This window comes from Schistocerca serialis, unplaced genomic scaffold, assembly GCF_023864345.2.
Source record: "Schistocerca serialis cubense isolate TAMUIC-IGC-003099 unplaced genomic scaffold, iqSchSeri2.2 HiC_scaffold_1400, whole genome shotgun sequence".
Taxonomy (NCBI): Eukaryota; Metazoa; Arthropoda; class Insecta; order Orthoptera; family Acrididae; genus Schistocerca; species Schistocerca serialis.
Window position 1 is genome coordinate 336,398 of NW_026047626.1, and position 21,516 is coordinate 357,913.

The 21,516-nt window shown below is 44.4% G+C and overlaps 1 protein-coding gene across 1 annotated transcript in view; it reads left to right on the forward strand.

Annotated features, from left to right (window-relative positions):
• The window catches only part of LOC126442678 (uncharacterized), a 161,075-nt gene that overhangs the window by 56,309 nt on the left and 83,250 nt on the right, over nt 1-21,516 (forward strand). Inside the window, exon 2 of the mRNA XM_050090730.1 lies at nt 5,663-5,824. Coding sequence (XP_049946687.1) covers nt 5,663-5,824 — 162 coding nt within the window. The remainder of the gene's footprint in view (nt 1-5,662; nt 5,825-21,516) is intronic.

Genomic DNA, 21,516 nt, shown 5'->3' on the forward strand with positions numbered 1-21,516 from the left:
ATTTCTGGACTGACCATATCCCCAAAACTCAGGAAACCGAGATGCCTTGGGAAGAAAAAATAAGACAGGCTATCATAAATATGACGAAAAAGGCTGATCAAAGAAAGCAACTATATGACAAATTAATCAAGAGGGTACAGACATACCATGTCGGCGAGAAGGTACTAGTTAAACGACATACCAAATCATCCGTAACAAAGAAAAGTATAAAGAAATGGGAGTTACTATATACTGGACCATACATTATCCTACAAATTCCGAATCCTGGAGCTTATCTGTTAGCATACCCGGGATCGAACAAAATAAAAGGGTTATTTCCTCATAACGACTTAAAAAGATATAATGAAGATTAGAAGATAGGGAGGAATGGTGTTCCGAGTGACAGAGATGAACGCTCGTAAAAAATATAACAATAAACTGTGTGTGTGTAGTGTTAAAAGCCTTTAAATTGAAATAGTTAGTCAGTGACATAGAGTATAGAAATAGTGACTAATTAGTACTATTGAGTGTTGTAAAAAAGATAGTGGAGATAGGCTTCACCTGTGGTTTGGGTGAACATAGAACTTTAGCATTGCTAATGTTATCAAGATGTATAAAGGATCTGACTGACCTTCAAGAAGAATAAAATGTTTCCCCGCAAATGACGCTGAATAATCTGAAGAGGTTCGAGTGAAGATTCATATATAATCTCATGTGAACGCTTAAATGTGTAAATATGTGAAGGGATGTGTTGTGGTAGTGAATCGTGAGTGACGGTTAACGCCGCAAAGATTATTTCCCGCGCAAAACAGTTGACGTCGGCGCGAGAATTAAAATCGATATAGACGACACAGATATCCTTTGTAAGAGACTCGCACTAAACGCGGGGATAAACTGATTCATGTTGAACTTTAAAAGGAATAGGTGGTATAATTTGAAGTTAAGAGTTTTAATTTATTATTGAATGATTAAAGAAAGTAGTATTCATAGATTCTGTAGTAATTTAATGGTTTGTGTTCGTTTGGGAATTTTGTGTGAAAAAATCCATTTCCATATATGAGCATGGATGAACGCCGTATGAATCAGAGAGTAAATGAAAGAAGTGAATCCGCATTCCTCAATGCTAATAACTTCTACATTTCAGCACTCAAGCGCAGAAATATACGTATTTAGAATAAAAAGTTTTTTTGAGTATAGGTAAATTATATGACTTATCAAGGAAATATGGAGGATGTCTTGGAATAAAATGAACTACACTTTCCATTATTCGATGATTTGAATCCAAAATCTATAGTCAGTTACATGAATCCTTTAAATTACGAAGAACAAATCAGTCATAGAAAATCTGTTAAAACTTTTGGACTTATAAGCACAAGTGGGGAGGCAAAGTCAAAAGGAGTATTCAAACGAGAGTAAATTGGTTGATGCTTTTGGCAACATCATTAATTAAGAGTTGAATTCCTTGAAGTACGTCGTAACAAAAAGGATCCATGAAGCCACAAGGATTTTGCTTTCAAAAAGGAGAATCTTGGACGGTGCAACCTAATCAGTTCTCTTACAGGAAGAGTTTCCCTTTTGGTCATTGCTAATTCTTTTGGAATGAATGTTGCATGTGTATTCGAGTATCCCTGTCCCTTCTACTCTTCCCACGGAGGGGCGCGTAGAAGATCAACGACAGAGGGGGCCGCAGAGAAGACCGACTACAACTGTGGACGTCGGGGACATGCAAGACCCGGGGGAGTTTAGCACCGCAAGATATATTGTCCTAGAAGCAAGATTGTAAAACGCGAATTCACGTTATTTATTGTAAAACGTTTTTTTTTGCTAGAGGCACAAACTACTCTTCTCCAAATCGTGATACAAATTAAGCCCTATCTTTCCTTTAGAGATAAATTTCAAAATTATTTTTGTTCTTCTATAGGCTTTCCTATCTTCTATGTACCGTAGGCTGGGGGTCTAAGCTTAAGAGGTTTTCCAAGGTTTCCCTGCTTAAGAAAGTTCCCGAATGGGTAGACCCTGACATAAGTTCATGAAAGATCATCTTCCTTGGTTGTGCACAGCAAACATAACACCTAGATGCACGTAAAAGTAATACAGCCGCGGTACCGGTCTCTTCATTTCTTCTGTCTTCAACATTTCTTTTCTTCGTCTAGTTCAAACATAATATTCTTTTTCAGTCGGAGGACTGACAATCATCACTTCCGGGTTATCCACGCTAATAGATAGCTCGCGAAGTGTGTTCGGTGAATAAAAATTGACCTCACAAACTTCGCTCGCTGCGAGGGGCATTGTAATCTCCCCACGGAAAATTACCCTCTACCACGCAATAATTAATAATGGTCAATCAAATCATCCACATTTATTTACGTTTGAAAAGTATCTGAGCGGATTTTCTAGTAATATATGCGCCGACAGCTCGTCGACGCCAAGGTATTTTTCTAGTACGTTTATTCTTTGGAACAACAGAGGTACACAGGTGTATGCTCCATGGTCATTATAGTTATGGAAAGAGAGATAGAAAGAGAGAGAAAGGAACAGCTTCGGAAAGTATCGGTTGGAAGATTTTCGGATTGCTAAAGGAGATTTATTTACTCTTCTTCGCGCTAAAGCGAGACAGGAAAGTTTGTGCCGCTAGCGTGGTAGATAAAGAGAAAGAAGGACTTGTAAAAGTAAATTGCATGAGACTTAAAATCCACGGAAACGGAACATGTACGGAAATGGATTCAATATACAATTTTCCTCAGAAATAAGGTTTGTGACCATTTTATTCTAGAGTGAATGACGAATGCGTTCTCTGTCTGAATCATTGATGATTGTCTGGGCCCTGTAATTAATTGGGAAGTTTCAGCTGTGACGAAGAGAGCCTGCAATCTCTGAGTTTTATTGAAATCGTCCAAAAAGGCTTCGTCCACATCTGAAATTTTAGATCTGTCGTAAACTGAACGAAGTGTTCAAACGATCGATTTTCCCAACTGAATGCAGCGCTTAATAATAATAATGTATGTAAAGATCTTTTCTAGCAAGCCAGCCGCTGAATATTAAGACGAAGGGCTCCACCAGAGATTCTACTAGGCTGATTTCATGTAAATTATATTTGAACTGTACACAGATAAATGACAGAGAGGGAGAGAGAAAGAGAGAGCGAATGGAATTCTAGAAGTTACTCAGAATCCTCCCATTAGTATAATGTTTTGTCTGTCTTTGCACGGATAAGCCTGATAAGAATACCTAAGCCCTTGACTTTATTGTACAGAATTGTGTGAGAGGGTGAGAGAGCGATAAAGGCGACAGATACACTTCTGTACAGACAAAACATTACACCAAGTTAGCGGCTAGCTGCATTAACACACACATAGACTTTCATCAAAACCAAAGTAGTAACAGAATTCATTAGACACCCTTTCAGTTGAAATCGAGAAACAGCATGTTCCACAACTCTTCAAAGTGTTTCCGGGATCACGTTCAGAATGTGTTGCGCAATGCGTGTCTTAAATGTAGCTAAGTTTGCAGTCGGATCACTGAACGCACCATCTTTCAGACAGCCGCACAGCCAGAAATCACACGGATCAAGATCAGGTGATAGAGACGGCCAAGCTGTAAGGAAATGGCGGCTCAAAATTCTAGCATTTCCGAAATGGTACTTCGGCAGCTGCTTAATTGGATTTTCAGTGTGCGGAGGTGCGCCATCTTGCATCAAAATGATTTCATCCACACACCCACGCTGTTGAAGAGCTGGAATGAAGTGGTTGCGCAAAATACACTGATAGCGCTTACCAGTGGCGGTACAGGTAACAGGACCGGAAGCACCTGTCTCTTGCAAAAAATATGGCCCTATGAAAAACGATGCCGTAAACCCGCAACACACAGAGACCTTTTCAGCACGAAGTGGTACTGGTTGGTTTGCGTGTGGGTTTTCCGTTGCCCATATTCGACAATTCTGCGTACTGACATTTCCTGTCTGATGAATGTGGGCTTCGTCTGTCCACAAAATCTTCCACGGTCAATCATTGACCACTTCTGTGCTAGCAAGAAATTCTAAAGCAAAGGTCTCTCTTGCTGGCAGGTCAACAGGAAGCAACTCGTGCACATGGGAAATTCTGAATGGACAGCGAAGAAGGGTGTTTCGTAGGGTTTTACGCGCCGTGCTCACGGGTGTGTCCAACGTTCGGGCAGTTCTCCGTGCACCACACGTTTGCACTCCGCCACTCGCCTCCTCCTGCACTGCTGTGGCTTCTGCAGAGCGACGTGTGCACAGCCATCATTCTTGTAATGCAGCTTTACGAGCAGAGCGCGATCCTGCACTGAGACAGTCACGGCGATCGTTGCAGATGCGGAAGGAGGAAAAGCCGTGTACCCGGCGTGTTTAAACCAACTTCACTGGGTCGTGCGCATGGAAGGTGTTTTCATTTACGTATTCTGACACATACAGTGCCATTTACTGATCAATCTTCACAAATTTTTTTTTTATTCTGACGTACGTTTTGCTCCTTCTCCGATAATATTCCGTTGCAAATTGACGTAATTGTGACCAGAGGTGTTATTTCTACAGCGTTTTGAAAGTTTAATTATAATCACTCTGTTAGTGTCACCAAATTCTAACTCTTAACAACAAATATGTTGTGAGAAAAGAAATGTAGGGCATTACTTATTGAACGACCCTCGTAAGGTTGAATAAATGGCCTCTAGCATAGAAACCATACACTTCCGGGCATAAGTTAATTAGACCTTTTCTGTGATTCTTGAGTTTCTCCCGGCGTATTTGACAATCAAAATATCCACGGGTGTACTGCCGGTCTACAGTGTCCAACGGGCACAATATTTCGGCGATCATACAGGTCGCCATCATCAGGTGAACTGACGGACTGAGCTCCTGTGAACGTGCCGGCACGGAGATCCGTACACTATGGCTGCTCAGGGGGAACTGGGTTCGGTCGCGGCGGCGGCCGATTTAAATACCCTCCGCCCGCGGCGCGCTCCCTCCGCCGTCCGCGTCCCGCGCCACGGTCGCGCGGTGGAACAGATTGCGACGGCGTCTGAGATGACGCCGGTGTGATGGCTCTGTCCGCCGTGGTCGTCACAACTATACATTTGCCCGATTTACTCTAGATTAACCCAATCGCTGGTTCCCAAGCCTTGCTAAGATTATAGCCACAGTCACGGTGTATGAGGTCGTCATTGGTGCGAATTTCGATGGCCTACACGGCGGACAGAGCCATCACACCGACGTCATCTCAGAAGCCGTCGCAATCTGTTCCACCGCGCGACCGTCGCGCGGGGCGCGGACGGCGGAGTGAGCGCGCCTCGGGCGGAGGGTATTTAAATCGGCCGCCGCCGCGACCGAACCCAGTTCCCCCTGAGCAGCCATAGTGTACGGATCTCCGTGCCGGCACGTTCACAGGAGCTCAGTCCGTCAGTTCACCTGATGATGGCGACATGTATGATCGCCGAAATATTGTGCCCGTTGGACACTGTAGACCGGCAGTACACCCGTGGATATTTTGACAGACCTTTTCTGATCCGTATCCTCTCTTCAGTCAATCCCTAGAGCTTGTACATGGTGCATAAATCATCCTGTATATTAGTGAAGATGAAGCACCAACGTATTGTTTTGTCAGCACTTGGTTTCGTTGTGTCGACACGAATGCTGGAAGACCCCTTGCAATGTATTGTTTGTGCCCGGCAGGGCCCGTACGCTTTGAAGACCGTGGACTTTGGCGCCTGCGACGACGGGGAATACCCGGGGATGCTGGTGAACGTGTCGCTGATCTTGGACGAGGCTGTCAACGAGACGGCCTACACGGGGGAGTTCACCGCCAGCTACGACTACCTGGCGGACGACTGCGAGGTGAGCGCTCGGCGGCAGCGTCGCTCAGCTCTGGAGCACACGCGTGTTGTCCGATGTAAGGGGCGATTAGGCTAAGCTCTGCACCTCAGCTGCTTCCGAAGCCGTTTACAATGTCGTAATATCGTTTCCACTGGGTGAATTGTGAGGAAGCACTCACTAAGCGGCACTTAGCGTATTTTCATTGCTAATTACTTACAGAGAAGGCAACGGCCTTGCCGCAGTGGTAGCACCGCTTCCCGTCACATCATCGAAATTAAGCTCTGTCGGGCTGGGCTAGCACTTGTATGGGTGACCATCCGGTCTACCGAACGCTGTTGGCAAGCGGGGTCCACTCGGCCCTTTCGAGGCCAATTGAGGAGGTACTTGAAGCAGCGGTTCCGGTCTCTTACTCTGGCATACGGCCTGGAGAGCTGCGTTCTGACCACATGGTCCTGCATATCCGCTTACAGTGAGGCCTGTTGGCCGAGGATGACACGGCGACCGGTCGGTACCGTTGGGGCTTTATGACCAGTTCGGGTAGAGTTTAGTTTAATTACAGAGAAATAGATATCGACATTTTTTCCTTTTCTTTTTAATGCAACTATAGAAATTTATCCAGGTAGAATCGCAGTTGCACGACGACGTTGCACTCTTCGGAATCCCGTTACTATTTTGGGAGTAGTTACAACACCTATGTGATTTGATCTCGAAGTGGTTTGCCGTCTTAACGCGGAACTCGTAATTTCTTAGCCAAATAAGAAATACGTCATGTCTGATAAAGACGAAACAAAGTTTATAGAAAGACGTCTTCAATACACCATGAGCTCCATTAGAACTATTTCATTTCCCAAAATCGGTTTTCCGGTTAATAACACATCACCAGTGGCATTTGATACACAGGAACAAACGATTGTATGTACATATATTTCTGCAAAATGATAACTGTACATATATAGCAGTAATATAAGTCTACTTACATTATGCTCTTACATAGCAATGACACATTTGTCATTTAATATGACAGGATCTCAAATATTTCCTATAACATACACTGAAGCGCAAAAGAGACTGATATAGGCTTGCGTATTCAAATGCAGAGATATGTAAAAAGGCAGAATAGGCGCTGCGGTCGGCAACGCCTGTATAAGACAACAAGTGTCTGGCGCAGTTACTAGGTCGGTTACTGTTTGGTGCTACGGTCATCGGTTCCTAGGTCGGTTACTGTTGCTTTGGCAGGATATCAAGATTTAAGTGAGTTTGAAGGTCGGGGCATGAGCGATGGTACATAGCACCTCCGAGGTAACGATGAAGTGGGGATTTTCCCTGATGACCATTTCACGAGTGTACCGTGAATATTAGGAATCCGATAAAACATGAAAGCTCCGAGATCGGTGCGGCCGGAAATAGATCCTGCAAGAACAGTACCAACGCCGACTGAAGAGAATCGTTCAACGTGACAGAAGTGCAACCCTTCCGTATCTTGCTGCAGATTTTAATGCTGGCCCATCAGCAAGTGTCAGCATGCGAACCATTCAACGAAACATCATCGATATGGGCTTACGGAGCCGAAGACCCACTCGTGTGCCCTTGAACACCACACGACACAAACCTTCACGCCTCGCCTGGCCCGTCGACACCAACAGTGGATCGTTGATGACTGGAAACATGAGGCCTGTACGGACGAGTACCGTTTGGAATTGTATCGAGCGGATGGACGTGTATGGGTATGGAGACAACCTCGTGAATCCATGGACCCTGTATGTCAGCAGGGGACTGTTGAAGCTGGTGGAGGCTGTGTAATGGTCTGAGGCGTGTGTAGTTGAAGTCATCTGGGACTCCTGATACGACTAGATACGTCTCTGACAGCTGAAGCGCACGTAAGCATCCTGTCTGACCACCTGCATCCACTCATGTCAATTGTGTATTCCTACGAACATGGGCAATTCCAGCAGGACAATGCGACACCCCACACGTCCAGAATTGCTGCAGAGTGGTCCCAGGAACAACCTTCTGAGTTTAAACACTTGCGTTGGCCACCAAACTCCCTAAATATCTGGACTGCCTTGCAACGTGCTGTTCAGAAGAGATTTCCACCCCCTCGTACTCTTACGGATTTATGCACAGCCCTTAAGGATTCATGGTGTCAGTTCCCTCGAGCACTACTTCAGACACTTGTCGAGTCTATGCCACGTCGTGTTGCCGCACTTCTGCGTGCTCGCGGGGACCCTACACGATATTAGACATGTTTCTTTGGCTCTTCAGTGTATTTCAGATTCTGTCGTATTGACTGACAGCATGTCACTGCTACAGAAGTGCATGATGTAAATAAACTTATATTAGAGCTATATACGTTCAGTCACCATTATGTAGAATTCGATGCACGCACAGTTGTTTGTTCCTCTGTACCAAATGCCACTGGTGATGCGTTTTAAAACCGAAAAACGATTTTGACAAATAAAACAATTCTAGTGCAGCTCATGGTACGCTGAAGACGTCTTTCTATACCTTACCGGTACGCAGGGCAACGGAGGAAGTGTAGCCTCCATGCTGTCTGCGTCGTACGCACGTGTTGAGTGATGGGCGGCACTTGAGCAGCCGGTTAATTAGAGGGACTGCAGAAGACGCGTGGAATTCTACCGCTCGGATCTGATGCGACATCAGGACAAAAGGCCCTTCCTTCAAAGAATTCTCTTTACCGAAACTCATGAAACGTACTTACCTGTCTTTATACCTCTGTTCCCTGTTTTATAGATCCATGTAATTTTTTACATGTACCTTCCTTGCAATGGGCAGGCAGAAACGAGACCAGAAATTTTAACGTTAGATACCACTTGCTTTGTTTTCCAGTGGAAGCGTCTGTTCTATCACATATAGACAAGTACTATTAGCACCAGTTTACAAAATGGTTCAAATGGCTCTGAGCACTGTGGGACTTAACTTCTGAGATCATCAGTCCCCTAGGACTTAGAACTACTTAGACCTAACTAACCTAAGGACATCACACACTTCCATACCCGAGGTAGGATTCGTACCTGCGACCGTGACGGTCGTGCGTTTCCAGACTGTAGCACCCAGAACCGCTCGGCCACCCCGGCCGGCACCAGTTTACACTTTTGTAAGCAGACCCACATGGCTGCAACACAAATTTACATATAAGGCACCAATAGGTTTCATGTTGAAAACAGGTAAAGTCAATGTTGTAAGTACTACAAATTCTCCGAAACAGCTATTAGGATCTAAAAGAGTGAAACGCAATTGAATTTGTGTCCCTTGAACTACGATATTACCAGCACAAAGTCCTGAAGTTCCATTTGAAAGATCGAAACTCATACCGATATGCACCAAGTGATCAAAAGTACCTGGACACTCCCAAAAACATACGTTTTTCATATTAGGTGCATTGTGCTGCCACCTACTGCCAGGTACTCCATATCAGCGAGCTCAGTAGTCATTAGGCATCGTAAGAGAGCAGAATGGGGCGGTCTGCGGAACTCGCGGATTTCGAACGTTGTCAGGAGATTGGGTGTCACTTGTGTCAGACGTCTGTGCGCGCGATTTCCACACTCCTAAACATCCCTAGGTCCAATGATTGCGATGTGATAGTGAAGTGGAAACGTGAAGGGATACGTACAGCACAAAAGCGTACAGGCCGACCTCGTCTGTTGATTGACATAGACAGGCGACAGTTGAAGGTGATCGTAATGTCTAATAGACAGACATCTGTCTAGACCATCACGCAGGAATTCCAAACTGCAACAGGATCCACAGCAAGTACTATGACGGTTAGGGAGGTAAGAAAACTTGGATTTCATGGTCGAGCGGCTGCTCATAAGCCACACATCACGCCAGTAGATGCCAAACGACGCCTCGCTTGGTGTAAGGAGCGTAAACATTGGACGACTGAAGATTGTAAAATTGTTGTGTGTAGTGACGAATCCCGGTACGCAATGTGGCGATCCGATGGCAGGATATGACTATGGCGAATTCCCGGTGAGCGTCTTCTGCCAGCGTGTGGTTCAAATGCCTCTGAGCACTGTGGTACTTAACTTCTGAGGTCATCAGTCCCCTAGGACTTAGAACTACTTAAACCTAACTATCCTAAGGACATCACACAATCTATGCCTGAGGTAGGGCTCGAACCTGCGACCGAAGCGGTCGCGCGGGTCCACACTGAAGCGTCTAGAACTGCTCGGCCACAAAGGCCGGCCGTGTGTAGCGCCAACATTAACATTCGCAGGCGGTGATGTTATGGTGTGGTCGTGTTTATCATGGAGGGGGCTGGCACCTCTTGTTTTCTATGGCACTATCACAGCACAGGCCTGCATTGATGCTTTAAGCACCTTCTTGCTTCCCACTGTTGAAGAGAAATTCGGGAATGGCGATTGCGTCTTTCAACACGATCGAGCACCTATTTATAAAGCACGGCCTATGGCGGAGTAGTTACACGACAGTAAATTTCTTGTAATGCACTGGCCTACATAGAGTCCTAACCACAATCCTAGAGTTTGGGATGTTTTGGAACGCCGTCTTCGTGCCAGGCCTCATCGACCGACATCGATACGTTGAAAGGGTCCTGTAGCCACCTTTCATTAGTCCGGTAGCCCATTTTCTCTAGCATTTCTCTTTCTTTCCCTTGTTTATAACTCTCATAGTGGTGTGATTGAATGAATGTGTTTATGTGTCGTTGCTAGAGGGTGGCGTAGAAAGACAGAAAGTCTGCAATAGTCATACAGATTCAACAGCAGTTGTACAGAATAGCCAACTCTCGTAGTGGTCAAGTAGGCAAAGAGGTTTGCGCTACTTGTGAGAAATCCACCTGCGTTAGGTTGGTAGCGGAAATGGAGTCTTTGGGTTTTCCAAGCCACGCGGAGCGTGGAAGAGGACGGAGAAGAAAAAGCGAGGCAGTCTGCCGCCGGTACGGGAAGCGTCCACAGCTGTGCTCCAGTCGAAGAAGGGTGACTTAGACTGACCGCGAGGCGCGTTGTTACTTGGCGAGAGGAGAGCTGTTAGCTTTTGGTCTCGCTTTTCAACTCTGAAAGATTGCTTTGCCTTGTCGCAACAAGGAATGCAAAACTAGGGCGGATTTTTCTTTTAGTAAATGGATCCGCCGGAAGATCGCCACACGAAGGTGTCGATAAGAAGTGAGCACTCGTTTCTGTATGAATGTCTGTTTGCCTTCAGCTGTGCCTGTATGAGCTTTTATTTTCCTAAATATTAATAGCTTCACCTTCTCGTAAAATTTCCTTGCTTTATGTATCTTTCGTCCGTGGGGGGCCAACGAAGTGGTTGAGTTTGTCGGGCTACCGTCATCACTAACTGTCCGATCTCATGTTTGTTTTAAAGAATGTTAACTGTTCATAATTGTGTGATGTGATGTTGTTACAACTTGGCCACGATACCTAGAAATTGCGTCTACACAAACCACGTGGGCACGCGGGTGTACTGCAAAACGTGTACCGCTTCACGAATTATTGCGATCAGTTATCAGGCAACAGCAGTTGTATGAATGATTCACACCAATGATTTTAGGTGTAGATTATAACGGTGAATGTATCGATGCTTTTCTTTAATGTTTTAGGAATTAATGTTATCAGGAATTGTGTACATGCCTCACATCCATATCTTAGGATTAAATGATTTTATCTACAATTTTCTCTTCTGCTCCGAGGTTACATTTTTGCACCTAATCACAGGTCCAGTGGTTAGTTTATCCCTTTATTTTAAAACAAATGCCTTAGTTAAGTCTTATTTTCAGGTGTGTTGCTGGGAACTGATCTATTGCACAGTGTTCTTGCATGTGCTATTTTATTTTAAATGGTTGATTCTAGTGAACAGTGCACGGGCAATACTACTAATTACATCGCATCCCCTATGAGCGATATCACGACGTATGCATTTTTATGAGTTTTTGCTGTGTGATCGAATTAATTTATTTTCAAAAAAAAATAAAAAATGGCTCTGAGCGCTGTGGGACTAAACATCTGTGGTCATCAGTCCCCTAGAACTTAGAACTACTTGAACCGAACTAACCTAAGGACATCACACACATCCATGCCCGAGGCAGGATTCGAACCTGCGACCGTAGCAGTCGCGCGGTTCCGGACTGAGCGCCTAGAACCGCTAGACCACCGCGGCCGGCCAATTTATTTTCCGACTCAGCTAAACCTGTGATTAGTGGTATGGTTAGAGTCGGTGGAACATCTGTGGTCATCAGTCCCCTAGAACTTAGAACTACTTGAACCGAACTAACCTAAGGACATCACACTCATCCATGCCCGAGGCAGGATTCGAACCTGCGACCGTAGCAGTCGCGCGGTTCCGGACTGAGCGCCTAGAAGCGCTAGACCACCGCGGCCGGCCAATTTATTTTCCGACTCAGCTAAACCTGTGATTAGTGGTATGGTTAGAGTCGGTGGAACATCTGTGGTCATCAGTCCCCTAGAACTTAGAACTACTTGAACCGAACTAACCTAGGGACATCACACACATCCATGCCCGAGGCAGGATTCGAACCTGCGACCGTAGCAGTCGCGCGGTTCCGGACTTAGCGCCTAGAACCGCTAGACCACCGCGCCCGGCCAATTTATTTTCCGACTCAGCTAAACCTGTGATTAGTGGTATGGTTGGAGTCGGTGGCGACCCTAATCTTAACGTTATAACCCGTAGAAATAGGTTAATTACAACCTCTCCTCAGTGCTGCACTCCGTGGAGAATGGGCTGCCATTCTCCAACAAATATTCCAACATCTGAACGTATGCCTGCGAGAGTGGAAGCTGTCATCAAGGATAAGGGTGGGCCAACACCATACTGAATTCCAGCATTGCCGATGGCGGTCGCCACGAACTTGTAAGTCATTTTCTGCCAGGTGTCCGGATACTTTTGATCACATAGTGTAAATGTAACATAGATATGAAAGTTGACTTAACGTCATTTAGTGGTAATTAAATGCATATCCTGGTAATAAGAGAAACGACAATGAAACGATCTGGACAAGAAGTAACTGCCAACTGAATTTGGTTTTGGGGCGTAGTGGAAAGACCAAATCATAAGAAGCAGTTCTTATAAACGAGAATGGAAACATGCAATACTTAATTGGAAGGAAGAGAATGAACGATAGTCAGTGTAAGAATAAAAATTCAAGGAACAAAAACTGGAATTAATTTGTGTATGACCCTAACAAAGCAGCAACTGACGAGATGAAGACGAGTTTATTCGACGGCTTGCAAGAAGTGGTTGACGAATTTCAGATGGAAGCAAATTATTAATAATGACGGACTTAAGTGGGTGAAGTGGGAAAAGATTAAATGATTAAGCTGTAGAGAACGGTAACGGAATGAGGCTGATTAACTTGTGTAAGGTTCACAAGAGTACTCGTATGAATGCCCCATCCCAGCACAGAGATATACATAAATACACTTGGGTCAATCTGTCAAGGGACCTAAAATCCATTACAGAATGTGTAAGAGTGCTGAGGCACCGGGTAATTCAGGTGCAAGATGTAAGGTTAAAAACAGGAATAGACTGTGGCTCTGATCATTTATTGCTTTTCTGATTAAGACCATGATAAAACAGGAGCAGAAGGAGCAGGACTCTGGAAGTGCAGGGCGAGTCAAAAGTCGCAGTACACCCCTCTATGTCGAAAACCCTGCAGGAATGGGGAGACCTGAACATTGCGCTAAGGTATGGTGAGGTGATCTATCCGTTGCTGTATATACACAACATGGGCGCCATCTTGCAATCTGCTATTTTGAATCGAAGTCGGTATTTTTAAGTGGAAAGACGGTTACGCGACATATCAAATAACATCAGCATTTTCCGACAGGCACATTCCTACAAACAAATTCGAAGTAGCAGTTATGGTTCTAAAGTTATAACACATTTTTCTTGGAATTACGAGGGGGACTGTTCTCCATAAAAAAACAGTCATTGAATGTCTTCAGCACGATGTCCCTTTCGGTCAACGCTCATTTCAAGGCGCTGAATCCTGTCGTCATGCACTCGCAGAAGGATTTCTGCAGAAATGTTGGCACACATTTCTTCAGTGCGTTCTTCGAGATGATAATCAGTTTTTTATTTTCGCTGCATATACGAGCTGCTTTAAATGACCCCATAGGTAAAAGGCAAGTAGTGTGAGATCAGACTGTGTGGACGATGTGACATATTTTACACCATATTTTAATTCTATGCGACGATGCTTTGCTGAGTGTATTTATATGTTTTGATGATGCCATTACGGTTTTAACACATTAGGACACGGTGTAGAACAGGTACGTTTTACCTTATTTTATCTGTACATTCCCAGTTTGTTTAAGAGTATATCGTGATAGGAAGCACTGTATTGTTTTGAAAGATAGACTGCCCACTAGTCATTACTGATTGAAATCGGTCACTGTCGAAAGACTTTATGTCGTGGTCAAAGACTGGAATAAAAAACATTTGACAGTACCTGGATCACTGTTTATCTTCGTGACTGTGTAGAAGCTTGTGAAACTTCCTTCTGTGTTACCTATATAAACCCGACCCCAATTACAAGGAATTTGATATACACAGGGTGTAGTCAAAGGATGTCGTATATCTTTTGTCGATCTTAAACATCCTTTTGTTTTACTGGTGGGTCTGAAGGTAGTTTACATCAGGCTTGTTGGTATTTTTAAAAATATCGGGAGTCTGATATATCAATATTTAACAAAGTAACAATACCGGCTCTCGGTACACCGAGACAAAGTATTGATTTATATGGACAACAAAATATATCGACGTACGGGCTTCACATTGTATATATGCTGCCGGTCTTAGAGTTGTATATTTATGTATTGATTTATTACTAGATACACACTATCAGCCTTCCTATCCCCCTTCGAGCAAGAATTGGAAGGACAACGATGCACGTTCGCGCCTGGTGATAACCCCTTTGCTGACAATGGTAACTGCAAGTAAGTGGAACAATATGAGGCGTCCGATGGATCCTTCGTTCCGTTTCGTCACGCATCGGATGTGTCCGGAACACTTCATGTCGACTTCCATGCTTTTTTTTTCATTTCTGCCAACGCCAGCGACGTAGCACTTGTGTCAAAACCACGTGGTGGAGCTAAAAGCTACAGTTTCTGTTGGTAGCACCAAGCGCCAAGCGCCGGTTCCGTCAGCATTTCTCCTCACACGTATCTGCCCACCGCAGAGACCAATCTAGTCATTCATATTCTTCAAATGTGCAAATGTATGTGAAATCTTATGGGACTTAACTGTTAAGGTCATCAGTCCCTGAGCTTACACACTACTTCACCTAAATTATTCTAAGGACAAACACCCATGCCCGAGGGAGGACTCGAACCTCCGCCGGGACCAGCCGTACAGTCCGTGACTGCATCCCCTAGACCGCTCGGCTAATCCCGCGCGGAATTTATATTTTTGTTCATCCTTTTCAGCAACTGTTTTAGAATGCTGAATCGAAGAAATAACACACTAGTTGCGCTAAAAATTGTTTTTTAATGCAACTGGTGTACTGTTTCCACATTGAAAATCTTGTCATCCAATTCACACTGCATACATCCCGCCCCCCTCCCCCTGGTGCTATCGGACATACTTCTCCTCGTGTACCACATATGTTTGCTTCACACAGTCAAAGAGAGAGACTGTATGTCATGATACCTCAAAATCAGTAAGAGTCCTTCACACATCGGCACTCGATATCGCCATTTTCATGTCTATATATCGTGGAATACATATCACCTATACTTATCGATATTTTTGGAAGAAATATCGTTATATCGATATTTTATCAACAGATCCAGTTTCCACACTATACTTGCTCAACACTTTCCCAATGCGATCTGTAATCATACTGATGAACGGAAGGATAACTTTCCCTTTGGGTGACCGTTGGTCCTCGTCCATCCTGATTCTCTCCCTATTGCGAAGTGTTCGATCCTTGTTCCAATAACCATCTTTCTTGAATGTCGACGATAGATTTCAAGTTCATCTTTTAAATAAGTCGGTTCACAAGTTTTGTCCACCCTGACCACCAAGGTTTTAATCATGCCTCTTTTTGGTTGGGGTGGTGGTCAGAATCTTTGTGCAGGCAATGGTCAGTCTGCGTCGCTTTTTCGTGCACCCTATAGCGCAACGTCCCGTATCCTCACTTGATAAGAGACACACGCGAGCAAGCCAGTTGGCCATTATTCTCCGTCTCCGTACCAAATTGTAGTTTCGGGTTGATACTCTTGAGATGTCTCAGGAAGGCATACAATTCCTCTGCACCGTGCGTTCACACTACGAAAGTATCGTCGGCGTAACGGTACCACGGTGCTGGTCTTTTACTGGCAGTTGCTCAAAATTCCCTGTAAACAAGTCGGCCACAGCCGGACTAAGAGCCACCCCGCCAAAGGAGTCGGAGAGGAAATGTTAGGAGAGAGTTTTATATATCTAGCACGGCGTATTAGCCCAGAAGTTTTAAGTGACGAAATCCGTAACACTTAATTTGACAGTCCACAGTCGTGAAAAGGCATTAAGTTGTGAGACTTCTCCTTCCTTTAAAGCAATTTTACAGCTTCCTGCGATGCCTCCTTCTTTTTTGCCCCATTTCTGCAAGAACAGCACCTCTCCTTTTGGACGACGACATGTAGGCTAATTAATAAAATTTACAAACTGCCTGTGGTTTTCTGTCTCGGGTTCTTTGGCCGACGTTTGTCTGATGATTTTTCCCAACATCGCTGCAGCACGAGAGTCCAGAATCCGCTTACCTTGATGCTTTCTTCTTCTTGCTGAAGCTATTCTCGTGTTTGTGTATTTCCACAGCTTCTATGAACAAGCGGGTGTGGTAGTTCTTCTCTACAGCCAGAACTTCCGTGTCGGCGAACTGTACTACGTGGTCGGCCTCATACAGCGCGAGACCTCCCACGGCCGATTTCTTTCGGAGCCTGCAATGTCGCTTATGTCGTGTGATCCTGGTGTTGACTGATCGTCCACTCATTCCGACATAAACTTTTCTGCATGTGCACAGTATGCGGTATATTCCCGACATTGCAAGTGGATCCTTTCTCCTTTGCCGAATTGAGACGCTCTTTGATCTCCTTTGTCGGTACGTAAATAGTCTTTACGCCGTGTTTGCGCAATATACGGCCGATACTGTCCTTCACTCTGGGAATGTGTGGCAGTAACAAGCGTATTAATCACGCCTCTTTTCTGGCTCGGGTGTTGGTTTGACAGTTTGTGCAGGTAGCGGTCTGTGAGCGTCAGTTTTCGATACACCTCGTCTCCCACGTTTCCACCGTCGCTGGTGCCCAGCACGTCCAGATATGGTAGGTGTTTGTCCTTTTCTGCTTCCCTGGTAAATTTTGTGCTGGCGTGGAGGCTGTTCAAGTGTCTTAGGAAGCTGTTTGTAACCATGGTTCCGCGCATCAAACGTATGATCTACGTGTCTGTACCGCACTTTAGGTTTACAAGTCCAGTGCCTGTGCTTCGAAATGTTCCATGAAGAAGCTGGCCACCACTGAACTAAGATGGCTACCCACGGCGACGCGTTGCTGCTGTTCATAGAGGTTGCCATTCCACGTGAAATACGAGGGTCGGTCAAAAAGTAATGCCTCCCATTTCTTTTCTACTTAAAGAAATTAAGTTAAGTGAAAAATTTGAATTTGGCGCCAATCCTCAAACCTTCTTCTGCAATCCACTGCAGTAGTAACTTTCTGTGTCAACAGGTGGCAGCACAGCAGAAGTTTGTAAGATGGCCGACATCGATGTTCGTTTGAGACAGCGTTGTGTGATTGAATTCTTGAATGCAGAAGGTGAAACGCCCATACGCATTCATGAAAGACTGAAGAAGGTGTTTGGTGTTGTGACAGTGGATGTCAGCACTGTTAGACGATGGGTTCGTCGTTGTAAGGAAGCTGAAGGGCAAACACCGTTGACTGACGAAAAGCGGAGCGGCAGGCCGGTGAGTGCAGTGACTCCACACAACATTCAGCAAGTTGATGACATCATTCGTGGTGACCGTCGGGTGACTGCAGATGAAGTGTGTCGCATTATTTCTCTTAGTAAAGGCAGTGTGATCACGATTATTAAACAATTGGGGTACTCAAAAGTTTGTGCACGGTGGGTTCCAAGAATGTTAACAGATCAGAATAAAGAGGCAAGGAAAACAATAGCCTCCCAACACTTGCAGCGCTTCCGTTTGGAGGGAGATGAGTTTCTGAAAAAAATTGTGACCGGGGACGAAACATGGGTGCATTTTTTTGAACCCGAATCAAAGAGGCAGTCAATGGAGTGGCGTCACACAAGCTCGCCGAGGAAGAAAAAATTCAAAACTGTGCGATCGGCAGGGAAAGTTATGGCAACAGTTTTCTGGGATACAGAGGGTGAGATTCTGGTTGATTTTTTGGAGCAGGGATGCACAATAAATTCTGTTCAATACGTCACAACCCTCAACAAACTTAAAGCACGTCTTCAGCGAGTTCGCCCAACAAAATCAATGGCAGATGTTCTTCTTTTGCATGACAATGCAAGACCACACACCAGTCGTCACACCTCTGACGAGATTGTCAAAATTGGATGGGAAGTTTTGCCTCATCCCCCATACAGCCCTGACCTGGCACCATCAGACTTCCATCTGTTCGGGCCACTAAAAGAAGCTCATCGTGGGATTCATTTTGAAGATGAGGAGGCCGTCAAAACATCCGTGCGTCAATGGCTTAGGAAGCAGAGCTGTGATTTTTACCGTGCTGGGATACATGCCCTTGTTCAAAGATGGACCAAAACTGTAGAGATGGGCGGAGATTACATTGAAAAATGACAAAATTATAGTCAATGTTGGGGTTTTCAACCTATGTAATTGCATTTAAATTTCCTGACAATTAAACTTAGAAAAAAAAATAGGAGGCATTACTTTTTGACTGACCCTCGTAGCTCGCGGTGAGACACGCATGAAAGAGCTTGGCGACGTCTTGCGTGAAAATGGGACTGATGTGCTCCAGAGAGTAAACAAAGAAACAACATCGTATCTGACCAGGATGTCGTTCGATGCATGTTTTAGTTTCTTCAACTTCTTAATGAAATATCCTGAGTCGCCGGCCGGTGTGGCCGAGCGGTTCTAGGCGCTACGGTCGCAGGTTCGAATCCTGCCTCGGGCATGGATGTGTGTGATGTTCTTAGGTTAGTTAGGTTTAACTAGTTTTTTTTGTCCTGAGTCCTTTATGTATGTGTCAGTCTTCACCACTTGCGGCTGGAGCAGAGAGGCCAAGTTTTTCGCCAGTTTATACGTCGGTCACCCAGGAGCGCTAACAATAGGTCTTAGTGGAAAGTTAAACGGTTAAAATGGCTCTGAGCACTATGGGACTTAACTTCTAAGGTCATCAGTCCCCTAGAACTTAGAACTAGTTAAACCTATCTAACCTAAGGACATCACACACATCCATTCCCGAGGCAGGATTCGAACCTGCGATCATAGCGGTCGCGCGGTTCCAGACTGTAGCGCCTAGAACCGCTCGGCCACTCTGGCCGGCAGTGGAAAGTTATCCATACAGCCGAGACAGTAGAACTTCTGTGTTGCGCAGCTTCCTCTGTATGTACGCCGGCAGAGAAGATGCCTTGATTAACCGATCCGTGTCCCATGTGATACGCTGCGTCGGATATGCGCTTAGCTTTCAGTATGTCGTGGGACCTAAGAGGTCCCGGATCTTCAGCTCATAATCTTCGGTGTTCATTACGACGGTTGCATTTCCCTTATCGGCAGGCAGTAACAATATACTACTGTCGACCTTAAGCATCTTGACAGCTTGTACCTCTTCTTTCTTCAGGTTGCAAGCAGATTGTTTAATAATCGTTCGGGGAAATTCTGAAAGCACAACACACTAGCATGCAACATTTTTTTTTTATTCATGCCCTTTCAGAATAATGAACTCATGCTGCAAGATTCTAATAACACTTAGGGTTCTGAAATGGTTCAGTCTGGAATGACGTTTCCAACACTAGCGTCGACATTAAGCATTATTCTGTAATGAAGTACGGTGTCTTTAACGGCTCCGGCCAACTCCAAACGACAGCCCACGACTGCCCCGCGCTGCACTCTCCAAACGAGCAACGTCGTATCTGGTTGAGGATACCAGAGAGCATGGCGAGTAGAAGAGAAAGTGTGTTGACTCCTCTAGTTGACCGGTTCCGCCGCGAGAGGGCGTAGGGAGAAGAAGAGGAAGTGTGTTGACTCCTCTAGTTGACCGGTTCCGTCGCGAGAGAGCATAGGGAGAAGAAGAGAAAGTGTGTTGACTCCTCTAGTTGACCGATTCTGCCGCGAGATGTTAGCTGCTCCGCTTGTAACCCACGGAAATTTCAATGCACGAACACGGTTAACGAACCGGATATTATATAATTGAATGTAAAATTTGTGGGTTTAATTAATGTACCTCAGCGGACATCAGTTGCCAGGTGGTTTTGATTAGTTTCTAGGAAGAGTTCGACACTTTTTGAGGCCTTTATGTAACGATTAATCAGTTTAGATTTGTTGACTCGATGCCATCTAATCTTGTGGCTTATTTTCCCCTCGACAATATTTTGCCATTGGCTACTGAGTTACTGAGCAATGCAAAGCTAATCTTAAAGTCGCTTCGTTGAAATGGCGTCAGATACAACTGAATTCAAGTAAATTTGTGGCAAATTCTCAATTTCATGAATTCAGGACAATTATCCTTGCGATCAGTTCCTTGACAAAGTTATGAGTGACGTCATTAAGGAGTACATTTCTTTTATCACAAAAATTGTTTCTTACGCATTTTATTATATAAATGGTGTGTGAAAATTACCACGTTCTGATTTCGTCAATTGGATTTGGTATAAAACACGTTATTTTTTATGCCATCAGTTCCAAGACACCACCAGACCTTTTTATTCGGATGACGGTCATCAGAAGAGAATACACTAATTCTTGTTCCACCTTGCTCGAGAAGTTTAGTTACGGCTTACATACACTGTGAAAAGTTTATTCGAGCTACAGAGCAGAAAGGCGTGATTTGAAAGTTTACCCTTACAATCGTCTGGATTATATTTCCCTAAATTAACGGAATAGTTCAGTTTCAGCCAAGTTCAACTGAACGGCAGTTTTTCTTGGAACTTATTTTCGTGAAAAAGCAGCATACCTATGCGTTTATTTTTATCTTGTAATAATTCCCAGTTGCTTCCAATGAATATGTATTAATTGCGTTTGCCTATTTGAGACTGTTTAGTAAATTTCTGAGTTATTTCGTAAGGAAGTGGCAACAATCCGTGATAAAAGCAATATATGTATCCTTTGGACGACTTAGTTTTCAAAAGTAGGATGTCAATAACAAATACATTATCATACTGCAGTGATCTATTATTTATCATTTACCATGTGTCAGCTATGCTTCTTACTGAGTTTAGAATGATATAAATTGTACAAGGTCTCATTCACTCGTCTTATGTTTTTAAGAAGTGAGCAGCTTTTGCAGTAGAGTTATTTTGGAATTCTCTGTTCCCATAACCTCACGTAATCACACAATTTCCAGTTTCTTACACGTGTGTGTTCTTTTTACTGAAATTACTGCTGCGTCCGGCATTGATTTGTTCTGTATATTTTCCTCGACTGAAGAAACACTGGCGCACATCACAACTTAATCTCCTTTACAATATTCTGGCCTTTTTGTGAGTGCTTTACTGGCAATTTTCTTTTCAGTAATATCTTAAAAAGATACACGGTAAACAAGGAAATA